General features: G+C 42.2%; 2 protein-coding genes across 2 annotated transcripts; one reads left to right on the top strand and one right to left on the bottom strand.

The window, feature by feature from the left end:
• Window positions 1-13,717: 13,717 nt before the first annotated feature.
• LOC136117356 (uncharacterized) lies at window positions 13,718-14,071 on the bottom strand. The gene has a single exon (XM_065868148.2). The coding sequence runs from the start codon at window positions 14,069-14,071 to the stop codon at window positions 13,718-13,720; it is 354 nt and encodes a 117-aa protein (XP_065724220.2).
• Window positions 14,072-21,010: 6,939 nt separating this feature from the next.
• On the top strand, window positions 21,011-21,713 carry LOC139353338 (uncharacterized). Its single transcript, XM_070997241.1, has 2 exons — window positions 21,011-21,142; window positions 21,237-21,713. The coding sequence occupies exons 1-2, from the start codon at window positions 21,011-21,013 to the stop codon at window positions 21,711-21,713; spliced, it is 609 nt and encodes a 202-aa protein (XP_070853342.1).
• Window positions 21,714-24,001: the final 2,288 nt, after the last annotated feature.

The raw sequence follows: 24,001 nt of genomic DNA, 5'->3' as shown, positions 1-24,001 counted from the left end.
ATGAACGAGAAATTAAAATATTTGTAATATTTATCAAATATGGTAATTAGTTAAAGAAACATGTGTCTAAAATCCTTCGATTTATTTACTGTCATCTTAAATACTTCGACTTCTTTAAAGATAATTCATCAGATGAACGAGAAGTTAAATTGTTTCTTTTATGTATTAAAAATGAAAATTGGCTTAAAGAAAAATATATTCCCTCGTTCTATATAGTGATACATTGTCTCCATAAATATTTGGATTTTTTCGGATGAACGAGAAATGGAGCAACTTTTAATATGTTCAATGGTTCCTTGGTTTAAATTTCGGTTTCTTTGAAGATCCCTTGTTTTTTTTTCTATGCATAGACTAGTCGAGGGGGCGGGGATTTTTAGGGGGCGGGGCTGGCTTGTTGGCCCGGCTCAAAACGGGCGCGTTACTTAGCTTAAGCTGTTTTCTCCCGCCCCCTGCCTCCTTCCAAAAGTTTGCTTGCAGCACTTAAATATTTATAAACGAAGCTCATGGCGCGGTGGCATGTGGGTGCCGAAATGGGGTGATGTCCTTGGACGAGGTGCTGACGAGTGGAGCAGGTGCTGCCCACTTTTCTGGTGCTGTGGTGTTCTGGTGTTCTGGTGGCCAAACCCGAACGAATTTCCACTTCACTTTGTTTTCCTCTCCATGTCTCCTTCCCAGCGTGTAAACAAATTCGCTGGAATTTTTCTGTTGTCCTGTGCGTGCACAATAATAAACTTTAATATAAAATAGATTATTGATATTTGCTCAACGCTGTTTATTTGTTGTTGCCATCGCTGTCCTCGGTGTTATCGGTGTTGTTTTCGTGGTTGTTGGTCGCCACCGAGCTCAATATTATTCCACCGTGCAACATGGATAATGGATAACGGATAATGGATAATGATGAAACAAAGTAGTTGATTGTGCCCCGGCTGCCATGGAAACTTTTACTATTTTACTAAAAACTGTTGCACAATGTTCAATATTGTCCTGCTGGACAATTCAATACAGAATCCACGCTAATAAGCGGATTATGTTGTATGTGTGAATACGCTTCCACACATAACTTTTAAATATTCGAAGTATTTGAGTTTAAAATGTGCTTGTTTAGCATGATCAAGACAATGTATACAAGATCGCTATATGAAGCTCGTAATGCTATTGTAGAAACGGATGTCTTTGGATTGTCTGAATAAGAATAATTGGTGAAAATACAACTTTAAACTTATTTCGAAGAGTAAATGTGTCGACCGATTTACACGTTTTTAATAGGGTGTTTGGATTTGGTAAAAACAACATTCTATACTTCGATAATTTTTTGGAAAAAACAATTTGATACTGAAACAATACAGATACATTTTAAAGACCTTTGGTAAAAATACTGTTCGTTTTTACCCACTGTGCAGCAAAAAAATAATATTACCCTATTAGGAAAAACACACACTCTCACGTGGGCACACTGATGCACACTGGTGGTGTGTGTTGGTATTAAATGCATTAAATTCGATTCAATTCAATTGAAATGGGAGCAAAGTGGGGGTGTTGAGCTCCAGAGGGGTTTTGGCTGCGGTGCTTCGTGTGGGTGCTGCGTACTCTGTATCCGGCCTTAATCACCGCCCAACCCCACTTTTATGAAAATGGCGCCTTTTCGGCCCGAACCATAAATAAAGGAAATGTGGCAACCAGGAGCAGGACCACTCGTCCTTGGGCGAGAGTGCGAAACATTTGCTTATGGGCCGCAACAGCTGCTAACCAGATTCGCAGATAAATTTGAGGGGGCGTGGGCGAAGAGGTGGGGACTTGTCAAAATAAAAAGCAAAGTTAACAAGTTGCTGGCTTGTGAGCCTGCCCCTCCCCGAAGTTTTTTCGTGCGCTGGAAACACAGAGGGAATGCAGACTAATAATCGTTTAAAGGAATTTTATAAATACTCTCATAATAATTATTACATAAAATTTGTTACAGGATGTCACAAGCGGCTTCCTTAAAAGAAGCTAGAATATATACAACACTGATGTTTACCATCTGCAACTATAGTTTTATTGAGTCATAGGATAGCCCTGATTCTTTCAGTGGAAGCACTTGGATACATTTCAAGCTGAAATTCCGGCGATCCCCTTGCGTCGCCTGCTCAAATTTTCCACTCCTTGGACTCAATGAAAAGGGAAATTGAGAACAATCACCAGATCTCCCGTTCCCACTCCTTTTAAATGGCCGCCAAAAAGAGGCAAATTTTCAGTTGCTCATATTTTTTTGCCCGGCTTTGGTTTGCCCAGCCCCCTGGCCATGAAAAGATAAATTTTTGTTAACCTTTTGCCGCTGGCTGGCGTTATCCTAAATCAACAACAATGACTGGACCTCCCACGCCCACGCCCCCCTTTCCTCTTCAATTGTGCCAATTGCCTGCCGCTCGTCAGTTAATCAAAGTAAAAGCCGCGTTGGGTCGTTGGGCTGCCCCGAACTCCCTCTTTTCGGAGCCCCTGTAGAAATAACAAAAGCTTCCGACAAAAGTAAACGCCGCAAGAAGACATAAACAGGAAGAGGAGTCTGCCAAGCGGCCGGGGGTTCACTGAAAAAAGTCTGAGTTGCCGAGCCCTTGATAAACCCATGAACTATCTCTATACATTCGCTCGATCCGCATGTTAAGCTAAAGGTTGTATGCCTTTTAATGGATATTTAGATTTCAATTCCTACTTTTGGTTTAAAATGTAACAGGAGTTAACATGAGTTCACACTCTGGGTGAGTTCTTTGTTAATTGATTTTTTAGGCTGCTCGAATAAGCACCAATATTTTAGAAACTTCTTGCGACTTAAGGCATCCATCTTCGCATTTATTTTCAGTGTAGAATGCAGGTCAGGACATGCTGCCCATTTCCTTGGCTCCTCCGTCTTTTGGCACGAAGCCAAAAACTTTTCGGCATAGAAAACCTCTTCCACTCGCCTGCCCCCGGTTTTCCAGCAACCTCTTTGCATTTTGCCAGCGATTTGCTTTCGATTCAGGGGCGTGGAAAGGGGGTGGCTGGGTAGTGAGGGGAACCATATTTTAGCGCATCGATGGCGAAATATTTTTCAATTTTTCAACACATTTGGCTGGCAGCAGCAAAATGCTGCTCATATTTTCACAAGCTGTCAACATATATCTTGCGAGGGTGGTCGGGGGGATGGGGAAATCGCAGGGGGCATGGGCGGTGTTCGGTGGGCGGGGATGGGGGTAGCTGCGTGTGCAGTTCTGGCAATGTTGCAGCGGCAGCACCAACAACACACTCGAAAAACGTAATTTTTCCGGTGGTAACTTTGTAGTTTTTAGTAGCCTGTAATTTTTATGAGTTTGGCAACAAAATGAAAATGTAGCTAAAGTGTCTGCGAATAAATGTAACTATTTAGTGAGCCTATGCGGAAAAAAGTATATTTGAAACTCGTTTGTGGAGCATTAAATACGTGACAGACCATTAATTTACTTGGTTAGAGAAAGAAGGTCAAAGTTTTACATAAATAATACCAATAAAACAATGTTACTGAAACATTCGAAAAGTACGTTGACTTGTTTTTAGTAATTTTCTATGCTTTTGCTACGAGTTTCATGAATTCTAGAATAGAGGTGTCAGACGGGTAAACAAATTCTACCGAGTTTTAGTCTTTTTTTTACAAGAATTTTATGAACTAATATTTAGTTAAAAAATAAAAAATCAACGTTGCCTTCTAATTTATACAGAGTGCATCGCATAGACCCAATCGTTTTTCAGAGTGCACTTCAGGCAAGCAGTGCGGCGACAACAACAGCAACGCAAGCAGTAGACGTTCAGCAAACAACACTTGTAAAAGTGACGCCCCTTTCCGTTTTTGCTGCCACGCCCATTTGCCAACGCTGATTGACAAAGCAGCTAGCAAAAATGTGGCAGACTCGGAAAGAGAAAGGAGATTTCCCCCCTTTGGCGGCGACATCAAACAACATCGCATAAAAATCAGCGCAAGTGCCGACGCCTCTGCCAACGTCCTTTTGCACTGCTCAGTGGCTCGTAAATGGGCAAAACACTTTTACAAAGTGCAGCTTACACAGTTTCCGTCCCGTTCTGGCCACCGCGTGTTCTGTGGCGGGAGAGAGGGAGAGGGGGCGAGATGCCAGGAACAGATTAATGCGTTTATGCAGTGCTTTCACTTTCATCCGGCTCGTGGGACCATTATTATATTAGAGCAAGCAGTTGAGGAGCTCTTCTGGATTAAACAATGGAGTTTCTGACCTTGTTGATCTCTTGGCGAAAATCCCGATACTCGAAAGTTTCTGCAGCATTTGGTGCATAAACCGCGGCTCAGTGGAATGTGGAACATTTGATAACGCATCGGCGTCGCACTTAAAACGCATGCACCGAGTGCCACCCAACACCCCGCGAATCGCCCCCAACACGCCCACTTTGAAACGCCCGCCCATTTCTGGTATTCGGCGATTAAGGTGATTTTAGACGCGCGCACGTTTTCCGCGCGATTTGATGGCGCTTTCGGTCGCGTTTGATTGCACGGTCCAAGCAATTAAAGTCGCCTCGTAAAGTCAGGCATCAAATCGTCACCGCTCCGGAATATGTACAACTGGCCTCGAAATAATAAGGATAATAATAACACTTATTGTGCCTTTTTAAACCTGAACATTATTAGTCCATAAACAGTCAGAATGTTAAATAAACTATAGAATTTTTTTTTTAAAAGATCCTGCCATCATAGTATGATAATAATAATGATTGCTAGTGAAGTAAATTTATTTATTTAATTTCAACAAATAAAATAATTCAAAAACGTACTGTCAAGTTGACCGAAGCTGTACGATTCAATGTGTACGAGTGCGAGTGTCTGATGATGATTTCTGATGTGCGTGCCTGTGTTTGATTTCAATTTGGTTCGTTTATTGCCTTGGCCACAAAAAATAATAAGCCAAGTCGTCAGATGGGCCTGACCCCCGAACCCTGCCACCGCCCTCTGACCCCCCCCCCCATGCATGTTAAATGCCTTTCCAAAAGGAGGAAAGGCTCCGTGCAATGGCATGTGAAAATGCGTTCAATTGAAACTGGGTTACGGCTTACGAACTACGGACTACGGGCTACGGGTTACGGATTTTGGGCTACGGATTGCTGGTTATGGCTTATGGGCTATATGGCTAATGGGGCAGATTGGGTTTTTCGGGATTGCGAATACGATGACGATGCGACGATTGCCTGGATCTCGGCCAGAGGTCGCAGTTCAAAATGCAGAGGTCAGGGGTCTGGGCGCCTGCTGATTGAAATAGATGGGGATGTCAAAGCAGCACCACATTGTAAAAAAAGCATGAAAATCTAACCTCATTAAAAAAATTAAAAAGGTTGACATAAAAAAGATGGGCAATGGAATAAGTACCGAATACTAAATTACTATAGATTTCTTCATAATAAAAATGTAAGAGATGACTAAAGCTGTTAACTCATAGATCTAAGCAAAATACAGTTCTCTAATATTAGGTATGTTTATTTTTGAACTGATTTTAGCTCAGTGCAGCTACAGCTTTTCTTCATCCTGCAGTTGATGATGGGGATGATGGGGACGATGGATTCGATGGTGGGCATGGGCATGGGCATTGACTAATTGATGCCGATGACATCGAAGGGGTTCTGGAGATGGGAAGGGGAAGGGCAGCGATACGGGCAACTTAAACTGGAGCTGCGATTGGTGACATTTTGATTGATGGCCAAATAATTTTAATTGGCTTTGGTTTTCGGTCTGACCACGCGATTGAGTGAGCCCTTGATTGATTTGTCGAGTGTTTGATTCATTAATTGAATTGGTTATTTGATTGCGAGTACAATTGGCCAGCGTTTGAAATTGATGGCGACACGGAGTTATGATATGATTGATATGAGGCGGGAAAACGTATTATTTCTAAAAATAATAAATGAATGTTGAATGAATCAATTTTATATAACAGCAGGATGCCTCAAAATGGATATACGGGGGACCCATCCACAAAAACAGCGAGTCACTTCGAGAGTAAATACATAAATAACCTAACATTTTTATACAAAATTGGAACTAAAACTATTCCCCACACACTGGGCTGAACACTCTTGGTTACTGTCCACCCTAATCTCTCGATGGGAGGATATCATCCGTTTAATGGGCTCAAGGTGGCTCCCGGGTGATTGATTGATGACGAAGACGCCGTGGTGAGGGCCAAGGTCCGAATCGCATATTCTATATTGCATATGGCCAGGCCCGCAGGTGGGCCACCGCTGCGTTATCCTCCGTGGCCGACGGACGATGATGGATCCATGATTGATTCGCATTCCCCAAAAGCCTCCAGACCAACTGGCCACGCAGCCATTAGCATTTCTCTCGCAGTACCTCCCTTTCGACCTTTCCATTTCCCATTTTCCACTGCTAATTGCCTAATGACTGACTGCAGCCAGGAAAATGCACTGACATCGGACAGAAACAGAAACCGGATAGTGCACTCGGACTTCAAGTCGGCCCAGGCAAGCGACTCACTTGGAGAATATTTGCAGTCGTACGAAGCTAGCCTTACATTCCACATTTTACTTCTGGTCTGCGGAAAAAGGTTAATTTATTTTTAGGATAAATACACTTCTGATGGAAATAAATGAAAACCGTTCTTATAATAATTTAAGTCCAAAGTGTATGTTTTTTAATATGAAAACCTCAATGTACCGCACTTTTAAACTTATTGCATGGTTAAATTGAAAAATATGATTAACATGTTATACTTGTCCTTTTTTGGACACTTTTTTCACAGTGTACATTGAACAGCGAACAGGGTAAAGCAGTGTCATCGGCAGTGGAGCCTTTTCATGGGAGAAAAATTGGGAAAGGCAGCAGCAATCCATTTGATGCCTGCAACCGACTCGGCTGGATAAACAAAATTATCTGCATGCCACACCCACCACAAAAACTAAACAAAGCCGATGCTCGCTTTAATCACAAACAAATGCGTCCGGCGCAAGGCAGTAAAAATAAAAGCGGAAAACCCCCAACCAACCCACCCAAAAAAGAAAAAACACTGTGGAAACGGCAACAGAAACAACAGCAGCCAGCGGCGAGAACATTGCAGGGATCCCGATCCCCCTATTCCCGCCCCGAAAACCCCCTTGAATTTCCCCAAAAACACGGCAGCCCACAACTCTGGACAATGACAAAATGTTACACACTTTACCCGCTATTAATTTTCGAAAAATAGCCAAAAAACGAATTCGAACAAAGAGCGCAGTGTTGGAAAGCAAACTTTGAAGCACCCTCGCCCGTGCGATTTTGTAGTGCAAATTATTTGGCATTGTAAAAAAGAGTGGTGAAAAGAAGTATCCTACATTGTAAATCACCAAAAAAAGGTGAATGTTGCTCAGTTGTGTACTTAGCTGTTGAGAATTTCTATAACAGCTTTTGAAAACAAAACCATTTGTATAATTTAATTTGAACGTACCTACTTCTAATATGGCCATCTCGGATTCTACAAACCGTTAGAACGTTAAAAAACTCGAAAAACATTAATATTTATCAGGATATTTCCCCTCAATTGTTGCAAGGCCCCGATCATAATTAAAATACCCTTAAAGGGTTGCGAAAATAAAGGAAAAAAAGACTGTATATATCTGTGCTGCGGGGAAAGCTGTGTGAAAATTTTGTCGGTCAGTGGCAACAACAATGGGGACATAACTTTGCGGCTATACAAATATTGGGCGGAAAGGGGCGTGCCGTGAGGGGCGGTGGGCGGTGGGTGTGGCAGGGGCTTTACGGAATTGGGCACACACAAAAATAATTATCAGCGCGGTGATTTGCAGTTGTTGCAACAACGGCCGCGTCGAATCACTTACTTACAACACGGCTGCCGTTAAACCAAAGTCGCCGCCCCCAGAATTTTCCACCACACAGCCCCCGATTTTCCACCCGATGTGGCCACAGGCATTTAACTGATTTGCGCTGCTGCGATGATTTCATTTTCATTTTGCACCGGCATGTTGTTGCTGCTGGAAAGCGCATAAAAAGCATAAGCGCGTAAATAAAGTCAACCTCATTTATTTTGAATATAAACTACATTTTTTTACGACTGCCAGTCGCAGTAGCAGCGCTTCCCCACTCGAAGAAAGCCAAAGTCAAAGCACATTTGCAGTGCGGGAAAATTCAGCGAAGAAAAAGCTGCGGGAAAGCGGGGAAAAGCAGTCAGCAGCTTGGCGACAACAACAAAGCAGCAGTCACTGCGATTTGGCCGAGCATTTCAGCTAGGACACCGGGAAAAATGTTGGCCTTTAGAGGATATTGATATTATAATAATATAACAATAACATTCCTTAAAAACGTACATATGCTATAAACATTGAATACATCTGATAATTATAACTACAATATTCTGTAAAGAATTTACTATTCAGCTAGGACCCCGGATAAAATGTGGACCATTAGCACCACAAAATAAATGATATATAAATGTACTGAATATAGACTGATAATAATACTTACAATACCCCATTAAGGACCTACTTTTCTAGTATGCATATTACAAGGTTGGTAATTATAGTTCGTGGGAGTTTCTCTCCGTGAAGAACAAAAAACGAAGGAGAGCAGCTCAATGATTTGGGAAACTTTCCGAGTCATCGACGGCGACAGTGGGAGGAACTCTTTGATTTCCCAGACACCCAAAGGACGTGCTTTGATGCCCATCGATGGCCGAGGGTCCACGAAAGCAAATGCAAATCACTTGCCTTGTCGCTTCATTTGGCCGAGTTTAAGATTTCGTTGCATACTTATCGCATGCAAAATGAAAAGGGGAAAAACTTCCTTAAGAAAAAGTATTTTGAATGCACTTTATAAAAATGACACCTTTGTGCCAGAATTGAAGTATATTCCAGGTAACTCAAACTAAAATCTCATTAAATATCTATCGCCTCAGTAACCTTTCCTTGAGATTAGTGTTAACGCTGCTTGGTAAAGTTGTGGTAGGATTAAAATATGGGTTTCATTTCTATATTCGTTCGTTCTTAAGGCAGCTATTTTGAGAGCATTCGACCGTCGACTTTTTAATGGAGCCACAGGGAGTTATTGTTTGTTGCTTTTCGGTGCACGCTTGTTGGTTTTATTACGCATTGTTGTCATCTCCATCCCAACCGCCCACCCCCTTTCTACCCATCACCCCTTGCTTTCACCTGCTTTCTCTCGGTTCGCCTCTCCCTCTCCCTTTCTCTTTTTTCCGTTGTCTCTTCAAAAAGGTAAGCAATTTTTATTGAGGTCTCGACATTAAAGACAAAAAGTGACACACAGCGCACATATACGTGGTGGGCGTGGTGCGTTGGAGGGAGATCGGGGTTATAGTTCATTGCCGCCCGTCGCTTGTTTGCCTCGAAAATCTGCGCATGAGATGACAAAAAAAGAAAAAAACAACAAGCTGGAGCGAAGAAGTAAAGAGAATGCATTTGTCATGACCTCGAAACGGAAACAATTGAAAAAAGCTTTTCCTATCGCGACAACGACAACGAATTCGGTTTGTCGTCCGTTTTGTGGGTCGGCGGGCGGGGGATTTCCCCGGCATTTTCTGGGGGTCGTCGGTGTCACAGAGCACCTCAATCTCCGCTCCGACCTCTGACCTGTCCCTCTGACCCCAGCCCCTCATCGCATCGCATCGCCAAACTGTAACACACACCGAAATGCAGCTGACATAGAAAAACGGCTTTTTATGTGCACCCAACCCAGCACATATATATCTGTGTGAAATTTTATATATATGCAAGTATCTTTATGTATACGAAAGGGTGGCTCCTTTTTGGCACGAGCGAAATTAATTGACCGGCTTATTTTAAGCTATACCAACTTCAAAAATGTATCTTTTGGGATATAATTATAACTATATATACTTTTTGTACCTTAGAAAGCAAGTCAAAACAAGGACTATTTTAAATATATTCCACACTTTTATGCAGGTTATTGTTTTGACTAAGTATAAGAAAGGAAATAAATTGAAAACAGAAAATGTATATTACTATTTTTAATCACTTAACTAATCACTTAACTAAGCCTAACTTTGTGACCTAAACTAAACATTCAGATTGATTGGACCACCCTTATCTGCCTAATACATACTGACCATAGTATATAGCCTGACTCTCTCTTAGTTGCTATATGAAGTCGCCAGGCTCTTCTCTTTTTTTGCACACACAATGCACTGGACCCCGTCCGGCAGCAAAAACATTCAACTTACTGCCAAGAAAATTCCTTTTCCCTGTGCTTTCCCTCTCTTCCTGGGCTGTTTGTTTGGCATTGAACAAAGTAAGTCAACTGGCCCAAAAAAGGAGTCCTGATGAAAGGGGGCGTGGCAGAGGCCCGAGATTTAAACGGGTTATAGCCTCTGTCCGAACAGCTTGACATCCCACACGCACCACCGATCCAGGTGGAAACAACTGGTTTCCCCAGAGGAGCGGAGGAAATTGGGCTAATCCGCATACCAAAAGTCAGATTGCTCCGGGAAACTTTGCACTCACAGAAGCAAACTAAGCTTGTTTTTCAATTGGAGAAGTGTGGAAGTGTTTACAGAGGCTTTGCGAAAATACTGGGGTATTTCCAGCCTCTGAAATGTATAATCATCCCTTTCCAGGAGTGATAAACCTCTTATTCAAATTAATCATTAATCTTGTTTGATCAATATAAAGAATTCAAAAAAAAAGCTTAAATAAAATTTAATAAATATTCACTTGACTGAGCTCTTTTAATTAGGGATCCAAAATAATTGCTGCAATGCCGTACTATCGCATGTACCAAAGAAAATTCCTTCAATTGCATTTCTGGATTCATCATGCTGACAATTCACTAAAAACAAATTCCATACAATTTAACTGCGAGTTCATGAATAATACTGCAAAAATGATGACAAATAAATCAATAAATTCCTTTTGCAACAAATATAATATTGCCTTTCAATGCTGGCACAACCATTCTTATTTATGATTTTGCACAATTATTGAGAACTTTTTTCTTTCGCTCATCAGGTTCATGCAAATGCATTTATGAGTTCATAAATAATGCAAATCAAAATTATGAAAGATATATTAAGCTTTATTTAATGTTCAGTTTGCATAATTTTCGCAAACGCAAATCGCAAAAACAACAGTATACTGCTGCGAGTCGCAAATAAATTGTGCTTAAATGCGAGCGAGCAAATAAGAAACCGAAACATTAATTTAATTCATTAGGCGGACCATCGTCAAATAAAGCTGAGTTGATTATAATCTAAAATGGATTTAATTTTGAATATCAGGGAAGCGAAAATAGCTCGCAGTTATGCCAAACTATTTGCGAGCACCTTTGAGCAGAATATTTTAAAACTGAGTGGATCCATTAATATTTCACTTAACCATCGTCCTGTTTGAGCACTTTAAGCAAAAGTGCCCCCAGGATTTTGGCCTTAAATGTGTGAACTAGTTCCCGGGGGATCTTGAACCCGTTTTGGCCGAGCACAGCACGGCACAGCACAAACTGAAAATTAATTACGCTTCAACTTCATTATTTTGCATGCCTGAACATATTTGCTTTGGCGCTGCATCCACTCCAACTTCACTTCAACTCCTCCTGCGAGAGCTTTTCCTTTTCAGTTTCAGTTTGGGCCCGGCTGACACCATTTTGCGCATGGTCAATATTTCAAACAGATTAGAGAGGCAACAAAATGCGCCTTAATTGAATGGCTCGGGCTCAGGACCTCGCCACGCAGCTGCTCCGTACAAGACATCCATATTTAATGAGCCTCCGACACGTCGCGACGCATCTCTAGCCGCATCCTTCGAGGCAGGAAGGTCCTCTGTCCCGATGTCCGCCCATCAGAGTCCTCCTCTCCTCTCGCTTCCTTCGAGGCACGCGCCTCCCATTTGCCGTTTATGCGGCGAGAACTGGGGAACTATCGGTGCTGATATGATGATATGTTATGGTTAATTAGGAAAACCCTTTACCCCGACAGAGGGCTGGTTCCTTGGATGGTTTACTGATGCGGCAAATATTCAATGGATAAATAAAATATTTAGGTCTGTATACCTGTATAGATCTGCAAAGACTTAATGATCATTTTGATGAAGAGCAGTATCAATTATACGTATTACTTGAATACGATCGCTATCTTGCTATTGCTCTCCTATTCTATTCCAGGGAGCTTCGATTATTGCTGTTAAGCTCGTACCCAGAGTATTTTAGGTGCTCTCTCGCTCTTTTTCAAGAAACGATAAGAATTATACCTAATAATGTTACCTCGCTCTTACCCAGAGTATTTAAAGCGCTATCTCGCTCTTTTCCAAGAAATGGTAAAAGTGATATCTAAGCTACTATGCGTTTGTTAAATTGATCCTTACATTTTATTTTCTGCGCATGAATATGATTTATCCCCTGCTACATAACACTAACTTGCTGCAGGATATGCTTTCGGGTTCGAGAATTTTAATCGAGAATCCAAAATTGAATTTGAATCCAACATCCTCCTCTCTCATGGATCTAATTTACGCACTTACCAACGCACTTCATATAACATTTATTTGCTGCAGGATATCGGTCTCGGGACAAATCGACTTTGAGCAATTTAGTTGAGGAGTGGCAAGTCGCAGTGGCTGGTAACCCATGAACCCGGCATTCCGCTTGGGGCATCGTTAGCGGCACCTTCAAGGCGTCACGCACTCACTTACACATCTACACAACCACACTCACACTCACACACACACGCACAACGACACACACACAGGGGCACCTAGTTATACGTAAGCCGAAACATAAATTTCGTTAATCATTGAACTGAAAATTTAATAGCCAAGCCATACACACATGTACGTACTATATTGTACGTACACTTAAAAAAAAGGGGAAAAGTTCCATAAAAGTCCCCTTCGAACTGTGGTGTCCCTAATAATAGTCCTATATTGGCAGGTACTTCAACACAAAGATTACTTTACTTCTTATCCGAGACTAAAATTGTCGTATTGTGGGTTTACTTTTTAATTCTGGTTTTATTGGGAACCAAATTTTACTAGTCTGCGGGCGGTTCATACCCCCTTTTCGCCCGGTGCAGTTAAAGTTTCCTCCAGCGCAAAATAAAATAATGCGGAAAAAAGCAACGAGCGAAAACAGAAAATTCCATTGCGCAGAGCACGTAGCAATTGCTTTGGAACGGACTTAAGTTATGAGGAGTAGGGGCAGGGGTCTCACTGTTTCACTTAAAACTACGTCCAAATATATAATCAACATTTTGCTAGGAGCAGCTTTCCCCCATTTCCCCCACTGGCCCCTCCCCCTTCCTGTCAATGCAATTGTGCTGTGGGCCACGTTGAAATCTCCATAATTATTTGACCGTTATTATGCGTATAATGCGAGTTGGCCCAAAAGTTGAAAGCCAAATAAAACGGAGAGCCGCCCGAGGGCCAAGCGAAGCCAATCCAATCCTGGCCAGCGCCATAGATCAAGAGAGATACCATCTGGCCTTTGGAACCCAAAGAGAGATGCCCATCGCCCGGGTTTTCGCGGGCAGCGGCAAAGTTTAAAGCAGACTCGAGGGCAAAGTTTTAAGAATTATTATTATTATTCGAATTTTCACGATTACGGGAATTAGCCAAAACTATCTGCTAAATGCTTTGCCTGCTTGCAAATGGAGAAAGCCTAGTAGTCCTCGTCATCGTCCTGGTCTTCTCCCTCATCTTCGTCCTGGTCCTGTGTATCTTAATCGTCCCTAACTTTCCCTCATCTTTATCCAATTTCCATGTCTTCTTCCTGTTCTTGGTGCACACCCTCTGCCTGAACCTCCTCTGGCATGTCCTCCTCAACGCGCTTCTTCTTGGTAGGAGGAACATAGACACTTTCCCAGTATGCGTTTCTGACTGCAAGAACATTTGACTTAAAGGTCGACATGTCCAGCGCCTCGATGGCGTCCTCGGCTTGATCCTCACATACGAATTGCACAAACCCGTCGTTTCCCATCACCATCGTTCCCAGGATTTCACCGAAGGGCTTGCATAGTTCCTCCAGCTCATGGCGTTTGCAATCCGGTAGGTTTTGCACAAGGATTACGCTCTGCATCCGAGAGATGTTCGCAGTAGACATGATTGATAATCAGTTCAACGAATGAATGTGAAAGATTTTTCAATGACAAATATTATAGGCGACAAAATAACAGGGATACTAAGCCTACTACTAGCCTTCAATTCAAAAAATCAGATTCCATGACGCGGTTTTATTTTTCCTAGAACCTTGATACGTCTTTGGAAATAGAAAAGCAAAGGCTTGTCCTTTGGTAAAGAAACCTCAAACACTTTAGGTTCAAAAGGCAGTCCAAAGTCGGGTTCGTGGGACTTTGCCAGAAGAGGATGCTGCAGAACTGGTTAAAGAGGCGAATCGCTTTAGATTCATGTTTGAGAAGTAAATGGGGCCAGAGCAGGAGCAGTGCAGCTATTAATAATTCTATACTTAACTGCATCTGACGGCGAGAACTGGGCGACGAGGAGCGTAATGCCCACTGAGAGCCGTTCCAGCTTAAGCAGTTCCGATCCAATCCGATTCGCCATCGCCTCGGCGTCTTGGGCCACTGGCAATAGCCATAACCACACTGGCAAATAATCACAGTGAAATCGCTTATACAGATGTCTAAAATTGTTAGTCCGGCAGTTTGCTGCATACTTTTGGACACCTTTGTAAAAGATTGCAGAGCACATATTTTGATAGATTGCGATATTATCTTCGCCTCCGACTGTACAAGAATGTTTTAAACCTATAGGAGTCCTGTGTTTTACTTTTCAGCCGGCTCTTTTCTCCGTGCAGGAGACGACAGCGGACAAGGCTGAAACCTGACTCCGGCAGTCAACTGGCGACCATAAAGCGAACTGCGTTAAATCCGCCAACAATCGCCGGAGCAGCTTGTGCTGCAGTCAAAATGGCCTGGACTTCGCCAACTCCTCCTGATCCTCGCCCCCAGTTTGCGGACTGAGTCCATTGTTGCACAAAGTTTTTTCCAGAGCAGTCGCACCATAAATGCCAAGCACCCATTCAGCGCTACACTGAGCAAAACAACCAAGGCAGAGAGCCCAATAAACAGAAGCAGTTTCTTCGAGTTCCAACCAATTTCCCTCTGTGTTCAGCTAGACAAGTGCTCGTTTGTCTGCACTATAACAAAAATGTCATGCTGAAATTAGCAGAAGCTATTCAACTTAACGAACTTTATTTGTTAAAATATTATAGACCGATTTCAGACAGGCTATTAAAGGGGCAATCTTTCGATAATAATCTTCAGAAGCGGCTCTATCGAGGAAACACACAGTTTCCATATGGAAAGGTGAAGATAATTTTTTAGGAATCCTATTAAATTATAAAAGTGCCCAAAGGAAAGGTTAGACAAAAAAAAACAGCAGCTAAAAGAAATATGAGGGGGGCATACAATTCTTTACGGTTTAAAGGTCGTGTTTAAATGTAATTTTAGGTGTGCAGCAATATTTTTAAAACTCAGAAGTTTAATAAATTTGTTCAAAAAGACTTCTTTCTTTACTTCTTCAGCTTAATCCACTTAGATTTCGCGGGGTGTATTCGCCTTTTGACACTGGACTGGTCCACTGTGTCGACTGCTTTTGGCACGGCTGCGGATTTGTCGGGGTATTCATGTCCTGCTCCTTTCTGAACTGTTGAGATCTTTTTGTGGCAGTTGTGTCTTATTAGAATAACTCAGATAAGTGTCGCCCGGACTGGTTTTTCACGCCTGTTCCAGCCTGCCATCTCCAGGATCCCAATCCGCGCCCCTATTTCGCAGGCCTAATCGAATGCCGGTCATTCAATTTGAACGTCGCTGCCGTCATAGACAAATGCCAACAAATATGAAGTGTAACAAAGCTAGACACACACACATGGCTTTGGGAAAACAAAAATAGTTTGGGTAAACAGGAACCAAATTGACAAGAGCTCTGCCAAAAAATGGGCCAACACTTGGAGAAAATACTATTTAGTTGGGATTTCGTAGCGGTTTAACTCTCTAATAATCTGCATTTCAACCAATTTCCTTTCCTTCTAAGCTCCAATATCTGGCTGAAGGATCTGCATTTCTGAAAGGTGTCCCGGAGGCAATTGATTTGAAATATGATATTTCATATTATGGCCGTCCGAAAAGTCCCTGCTGGGACTCTTCGAGTGCAGAAGAGTAGGACGCGAGGACCTGCGATATGTGCGTGGATGTGGAGCAGAGGACGGGGAACTCAGGCCCAGAACCCAGAACCCAGAACCCAGAACAGAGAGCTCAGAGGCGGAACGTAACGAAACGAAACGAAAACAACAACGGCCAACGGAATGGCTCCCTCCTTATTTGTGGAGCACTCCACGGACTTGATGTGTGCGGCGGTGTGTGCCCAGCTAGTTAGTTATATACAAATATGTGAACAAGAGGGTCCACAGAGGCTTCGGTTAGTTAGTCTCATCCACTAACTCATTGCCGCTCCAAGTCGGTCATTCACTTTGCCAGACAGACAATCGATGGTATGTGAAAAAGAACTCTTTAGTTGGTTACCCACCGAATGGCCAGCTGAAATGAAAGCCTGCCTGTTTTTCTGTTCTGTGTTTTCAGGGCCATTGCAAAAATCTATTTCCCGCCGTAAACACTTTTAGTTTAATCAGGGAATCGTTTATCATGCCGGCTCCTCGAGACTCCTGCCTTATCGATTGGACAAAATCACTTTAGGGATATTTGAGACATCCAGCCGACTGGAGAAGTCTTTAAAGCGTGACACTTTTTCGGCTTCTCTGTTCGTTTGAATCTGGCGCTCCGTTTTTGTGGCATACTTTCTGGCGTTTAAGTTAAATTCCTCTCTAGCCAGCCCATTTCTGTCCAATTGGGAGCTGCTCTGCCCTTTTAAGCTGCTTATGAGTTGCTTTCCTCGGCCAAAGCGAAACTTTGTATAAAATGACTGTCATTTCTTGGGAACTCACGAGCGAACTCACAATTTATTGGGCTTCGAAATTCGATACCTTTGCGGCTCTGGGGTAAAGTTTAAATGAACCTTGTGCAATTCTCAGTACTTGAGTGCTATTGTAACCATCCCGATTGCTTTTAAAATATTGCATTTCGTTCCTGGGACCTTTTCAATATGTAATATATTAAATGTAGAAATCGCATTTATAAAGTTACTGTCACACAAGTGAATTAAATATTAAGAGCCCTCTGTCGCTGTTTGCTTTGGGTGAATTTTCCCGGTTCCGGGGTGGCCTCAAACACATAATTCGGCATCGCCACGACAACGTAATTCGCATTCATAATGTCCGCCATTGTTTAATAATATCCCACAGACCCGTCGCTATTTTTTCCTAGTTTTCCCGTTTTTCGCGTTTTAATTCCTGCGTGTGTTTTTCATCGCCCACATTTAATTCGATTCCCCTGTTCTGCGCATACTGTTTCATTTGCTTTTCAAATTTAACTTCCATTGTGGCATCTTCCCCAGCAGCACGCTTCCTGTGGCTTTTTGACTTTATTAAAACTAATTTTATTTTTATCTTTCCATTTTGTGATACATTTTTTCTATTCAGCTTCGAGTTGTTCATTTTTTGCCTTTTCCCGCAGCCCCACCGCACTCGCTGTAAAAGCGAACGATCTCTGGTCTCTGGTCTAGTTGCCATGCGATTTTCATTCCGAGTGCCGCCTTTTTTACGGCCCGGCTCTCTTTATAGGCCAGAATGCACGAAATAATTTTCATAATAAAAGCAAAACAAAAACAAAGCGGCCGTATAAAAACAAAGAACAAGATGGAAGAGCCCAGACAAACGGACGGACAGTGGTACTAACGGACAACGGACAGCCAACGGAACTACGGCAGTCTAAAAAAAATGGGGAAGGCGAGGAAGAAGTTCATGGTTAAGCAAACGGCTAGCGTGGGCTATGATTCAAGCCAAAAGAATTTATTAATATATTTTTATAAAATACAGAAAGTTAAGGATTTTATTGAAAAATTAACAAGAAAAAGTATTTATTGACTTTCAAATAATATATATTTTAATATCAAACCCAAAGATGCGAACCATTTAAAAGTTTCAAAATTCAGATAGTAATAGTAATTGGAGGAACGAGAAATCCCAAGGGTCCCATTTTATGACTGCTTTAAAGTTTCGCATCCCAATTGGGCGGCGGAGATGGAAATCATGAATTGTTTGCCCTTCTGCTGCCTAAAACAAATATGCAGTCGGCGCCATGAGCGGATTTTGGTGGCTTATATGCTGGTCACTCCCATTTTGTGGTACCCTGTAAATGGCCCGAAAATGTATTGCGGCATTTTATTTGCATACTTTTGTGGTCGCACGCAAAATGATTTAAAATGATAATTCAGGCGAGAGTCCATGGACTAGGCCGTACTAGTCCGACATGTATGTATATGTACGTGGGTATATAAATACGTGGATATGTCTGCCATCTAGACCGCCCTTTTGGCTGCTGGTTTTTGGGGCGGCGTGTAATTTTGCTTTTTCGTAATTTCAATTAAAATTATTCCACGAGCGGAGAACAACGAGGGGCACTAGAGAAAGTCGGGAGCAGAAGAAAAAATATATACGTATACATTTCATGCAGCTGCGGGAAAGGGCAAACAATCGAGGGGCAAGTTAACAGGCTACATAAGTAATACGCACTCGCCTAATGGGCTGATGTTCCTCCTCCTTGTGCCCGAAATGCCGGGATGCCGGGATACCAGGATCCGAGGAACAATCCCATCGTACCGCCCACTTTTCCACCTCCACCAGCCCCGTGACAGTCCATCAGTCCATCCGTCGACGTCCCAGAGCGCCATTACCGCAGAAACTTTAACGCTGAGTTGTTAGCAGGACTACGCTCAGCGAAAATGTTGATTTAAACGGTCAGAATTGGTCAAAGCTCTTTAAGACAACTGGTGTATATAGGTCTAAGATAATTTTAAAATATTATGAAAGAGTATCCAAATAATTTTAAAATATTATGAAAGAGTATTCAAATAGAGATTAAACTCAAAAGTTCGTTTACTAATGCCCAAGGAAGGGGTATCTGAAGCACCCTCTTAAAAACCCCTCAACTATTCCGCTTTACTTGGTTAAAAACAATTATTCGCTGAATTATGATAAGTTCACAGAACATTTGAAATTCCAAAAATGTACTCCTTTAGCAGGGGGTTTTCTTCAAGTGCAAGGAACAGAAGCTGAAGCAGCAGCAAACGAACTTAGAAACACAAACACGCGCCACACACAGACACACTCACTGACACGCACACAATGCCATATTATACGCACACACTCAGAGGAAGAGATACAAGCGCATACACTGATGCTTACAATTGTAATGTCCGTGTGCCAGTGGGCCAGCAAGGGTTAAGGGACAGAGCGGAGGGGTTAAGGCACAAGGGCCAAGACAACACGGATCATCCCCCGCTGGAATCCAAATCCGAAACCAACGCCAAGTGGAAAAGTCAAGCCCACGAAGCTTAGAATATTGAAAAAGTATGGGGAACATAAAGTGTCCAAGGAGCACTCATAAATACACCGATATATTTTTAAAAGTGTTGTTAAAAGTTTTGGCTTGCGATATCCGATATATTTGACCGATATTAAAGTACCGCAAAAAACACCAATGATCTTATTGCATACTACGTTGTATTAACTTAAAATACCGAAACAAAAAATTATTTTAATAAATTATATACAATAAATAACATTGTTTTTAACATTCTAATTCTAAAGTCCTTGATAACCATGAGTACTTTGTGTTTTGTTTCAAAAATAACTGTGATATTTTAGCTTTAAATAACCCTTGATAGAAACTTGGCAATATCGTCCTTAAGCCAGGCTTGAAGCTTCGCGCTCTTTTCGGGCAGAAAACAGAGCGAGAGCCAAACTCACCACAGAGTCCTTGCAGCGGAGCTTCCACTCATTGCTCCTTCATCTGCACACTCACATTATCCTGCCACTCACTCACCCACACTCACGCAGCAAATCCGAATGCCTTCGGCAGTCCCTCGTGTTCGGCCGTCGTCTGTTGGCCTTTATTCCATCTGGTCGTTGGCTCATCTCATCCTGATGCCTTTCGCTTTGTGTAGCACAACTCTTCCATTTGATTTCTTTGGGGGCTTCCTTCGTCCTTTTCTAGCTGGCGACGCTCTGCCTTAGCCAAAGACCAGAAAGTGGGTCATTTAAACGAGCAGGACTCCGATTCTTTAGCTTCATCTGAGACTGCAACTCAGGCCGACTGAGTCTGAGTCCTGAGTTCTGTTCTTGTTAAATAAACCATGCTGGCGCAGAGATGTGTTGTTAAGGGTACACAGCGAAAAATGATTAAATAATATGCACTTATGACGCACCGGAACAAACTTGGATTGATCGATATGCATACGAAAAATGCCAATTTATAAACTTTTCGTTAAAAACTTGTACCGCTAAAAGAATTGTTTTTAATTTTTATTTTAGTATATAGTTTTAAGAATACTTAAATAAAACACTTCAAAAAGCTTCGAACACAATTACCTTACAATAGTGTTTTTCCGAAAATGGTCAGATCGCTTCAATGTTACTTATAAATATGTTGTCGCCCAACGAAGTATTTTTAATGGTTCTAAGATATGAAAATTTTAGAGCCAAAAAATTTTTGTTCCGTTCAACTAACGTATTTCCGGAATCATTACCACCCACAGTCGGGCAATTTGCCTGAAATACCATTATTTTTATATTTAAAAGAAAAGAAAGTGTATTCATCCTTCAAAGCTACACCAGACGAATACTTATTTATTTAACAAGCACGGGATTATTGAAAATGCACCAAACATTTTCATAACTCAAGGAACGACCTTTTAAAACCAATAGTTAACCAGTTCCACAAGAAAAGGAGAGTATTAATATAATTTTCAAAGTTAATAATAGGTACCGTGAGTATGGTACAGGGTTGTCAACGTTATCTGATACTATCGCAACAACATTTTCCAACACTGAGAAAGGTTAATCTCTAGTCGCACGTGTCAATGGAAACTATTTCACGTTTGACAAGCTCGAGTGAAAGTTTTCAACATGTCCAATACGCCGATCGAACGATATTTGCTGCTCAGGGGACCAACCCATCTTACCAGTCGAATCTTCGTAGGAAACCTGCCGCCATGCAGCCGCAAGGAACTTGCTCAGCTATGTGCACGTTATGGAAAAGTATTGGGTACAATGATTGAGGAGACGTTTGGTTTCGTTCAGTTCGAGAGCGAAAGACAAGCCAACATATGTAGCTATTCTGGCTCTGCACCAGTCGCGATTCAAGGCCAAAACCCTGACTGTCCACAGCGCCACCTTTCAATCTATGGAGGAACATGGATATGACCCCAGACGGTTCGGGGAGGATGTGCTCGTCGCCGAGGCCGACTCTTCGGGGCAGGATCTGATTGCCGACTGCGAGATCATAGCCATGGATCTCCAAGGCTTCCGAGGTGCTATGCGCATCCGGGATCGCCTCATCGCCAAGGGACTGTGCACGGAAGTTCGCTCGCCGATCGCAATGGATGATAACGAACCGCTCTCCAGTCTGGAGGAGCTCGCAGCACTTGGCACCCAGTACGCCATTGTCTTGACGTCCGTGAATGAGAGCATGGGCTCGGCGTCAGTGCACTACTTGTATGAGGACCGTTCTGAGCATCCCGACTTGCCGCAGGATCAGGCCATCGAGATGGTTGTGTCGGACTTCAACCGCCGCCATGTCTTTAATTCAGCGGATGGTGTTCGTGACTGAGGTTGTTAACTTATAATAAAATTCTATTCAAAAACCTGTGATAATACTCCAGGAATCACGGTAAAGTTAATTTTTAAATGAACTGTTGGGTAGTCTAAAAAATATGATAATGCCGTTGCCATTGTCGCAGCGCATCTATACGCCGCCAGAGACCAGCTGCACTTGAGGGGTTTTAATTTGCAACTGAAGGAAATATAATATAATGGCAAACTTAAAATTTTTGATAATGCCAGCAACAGAGTCAACTGCTTGGCAACCACCGAAGGATAAGGAGGAGCAGCCGCCAGAAGCAGAAACAGAGAATCCTTCGTCCTTCGTGCGTCGTGCGTGTGCGGGCCCCCATGTTTGCGCCAACTTTTCACCTAGTAACCCCACCAGCCACTTAAAATCCGCAGTTCTGTCAACTTCCTATAAATGTAACTAAAAGATACGATTGTTAGAAGGAAATCTTAATCATTTTTAGAAATACGTACTTTACTACACCCACAGAAGCGGACAATAGGAAATTAAATTAGATAGATAGCAAAGATTAAACATCCCCACACAACGCCCCTACGTCTAACAAAAAAGTCTCGATAAAGGATGTGTCCAAAGTCGAATATAAAACTTGCTACTCCACTTCCTTGAAGCTTAAAAACTTTATGAATTTTCACCTGCTAACCTTCGGAATTAGTCAGCTGTAAAGCCGAGAATATATTGCCAAATTTAGCCCAAGAATATGCATTCAAGGCAAGCCCACTGGAAGTATACATGCTGGATTTCCTCCTCCCGGCTCAAAGCTCTTTTAACGTCTTCCACTTAAACTTCTTCATCATCTCCGTCTCCGTCTCCATCTTCATCTTGAGCGCCAGCTTCATCGTCGTCGTCTTGAATTTTGCGTAGTTATTTTGGCAAGTGCAAACGAGCAATTTGAAGTGCTTAAATATTTGATATTGGTTTTTTCCTTGGCACGGCAGCCCCTTAATGCCACCCCCATTTTACCACCACACCCTACTTCCACTTAAGTTGTGTGCAACATTTTAATGAAATTGTCGAATCATCTCGGGCAACGAGTGAAAATCGGCGGTAGAATTGCATCTTAAACCAGCATTCGATTTGGTGAATCGTCGCAGTTTATTAAATAAATTGCAACAAAATTATTTCGCACCAGTTCAACCATAATTACATCGTTGTAGGTAGGAAAGGCAATCCTGAGTACATGCTCAGAAAAAAGAGGATATTTTTATAGTATTATATATTATTTTTATGCATTATATTGGACTTTAGTGGTATGTAGACCTGATCTTTAAACCTTATTTTCACTTCCAATTCCGGCTTTTGAAGTAACTTTTTTAAAAGGCCAGGGCTTTTCTTTTGTTCCAAACTTTCCGAAATGGATATTTTTGCTTGTGTATTGTTGGAGATATGCAATCGTTTAACTGTTAATTCAAATGATTTCGAATCGAATTTCGGGCAAATTTTGTAATACCAAAATCAATTAGATAATTGTTTGCACTTGTGTGCACACATGTGAGCTTGTCTGTGGGCTGCTGCTGGTGCTTAGCATAATTGTTAAATTGTCGAACACCGCATGCTGAAGATTCAATTCCAAGCGAGGCGATTCCCAGCTTCGTCCGTTCACTTGAATGCCTCGATGCCCCCCGATTCCCGACTCACGATGGCCGATTCTATATGCCCCGATGCCCCGATGTTCCGAATCCCCGGCCTCCAAACTCGGATTCCAGTTTAGCCGATTCCTCCTCGCTGGCAGCAGATTAAAGGGGCAATAAATAGGCATTAAGTGGGGCAGACAAGTGTGGCAGGATGGTAGGATGGCAGGATCCGCAAGGATCTGGAGCACTGGCAACCAAAGCACAGACTTCAGACAGCTCGCAGGAGCCACAAAGAAATGTAAGTAAGTCGCATGGAAATGTTTTTTGCAATTTGTTGTGGTTTGATGCCGATGCGGGCCATTCTCAAGTTACACAGCGAAAAAAGTGAGCAAAGTGTAATAGATTTTAAAGAAATATAAATGTTGAATACTTTTACCAAAGATCAGTTTGAAAAAATAAGGAAAACCTAATATCCCCTAACAAATAACGCTATAAAAATGATGATATTCAACATGATATTGATATTTTTCTGAAGTGCCCTTTTCTTTTTGAAAACTTTTTCCCAGTGCGTACCGATGCTGATGTTGCTCCTGGTCAGGACCAAGAAGAGGACCAGGACCAAGGACGAGACAAAGATGAGGACGCGGATGAAGACGCATCATCAGCATCAGAATCAGCGGGAGCAGACGAAAGATT

Source organism: Drosophila suzukii, chromosome X, assembly GCF_043229965.1.
Source record: "Drosophila suzukii chromosome X, CBGP_Dsuzu_IsoJpt1.0, whole genome shotgun sequence".
Classification (NCBI taxonomy): Eukaryota; Metazoa; Arthropoda; class Insecta; order Diptera; family Drosophilidae; genus Drosophila; species Drosophila suzukii.
This window is presented reverse-complemented; position numbering and strand designations above follow the sequence as displayed.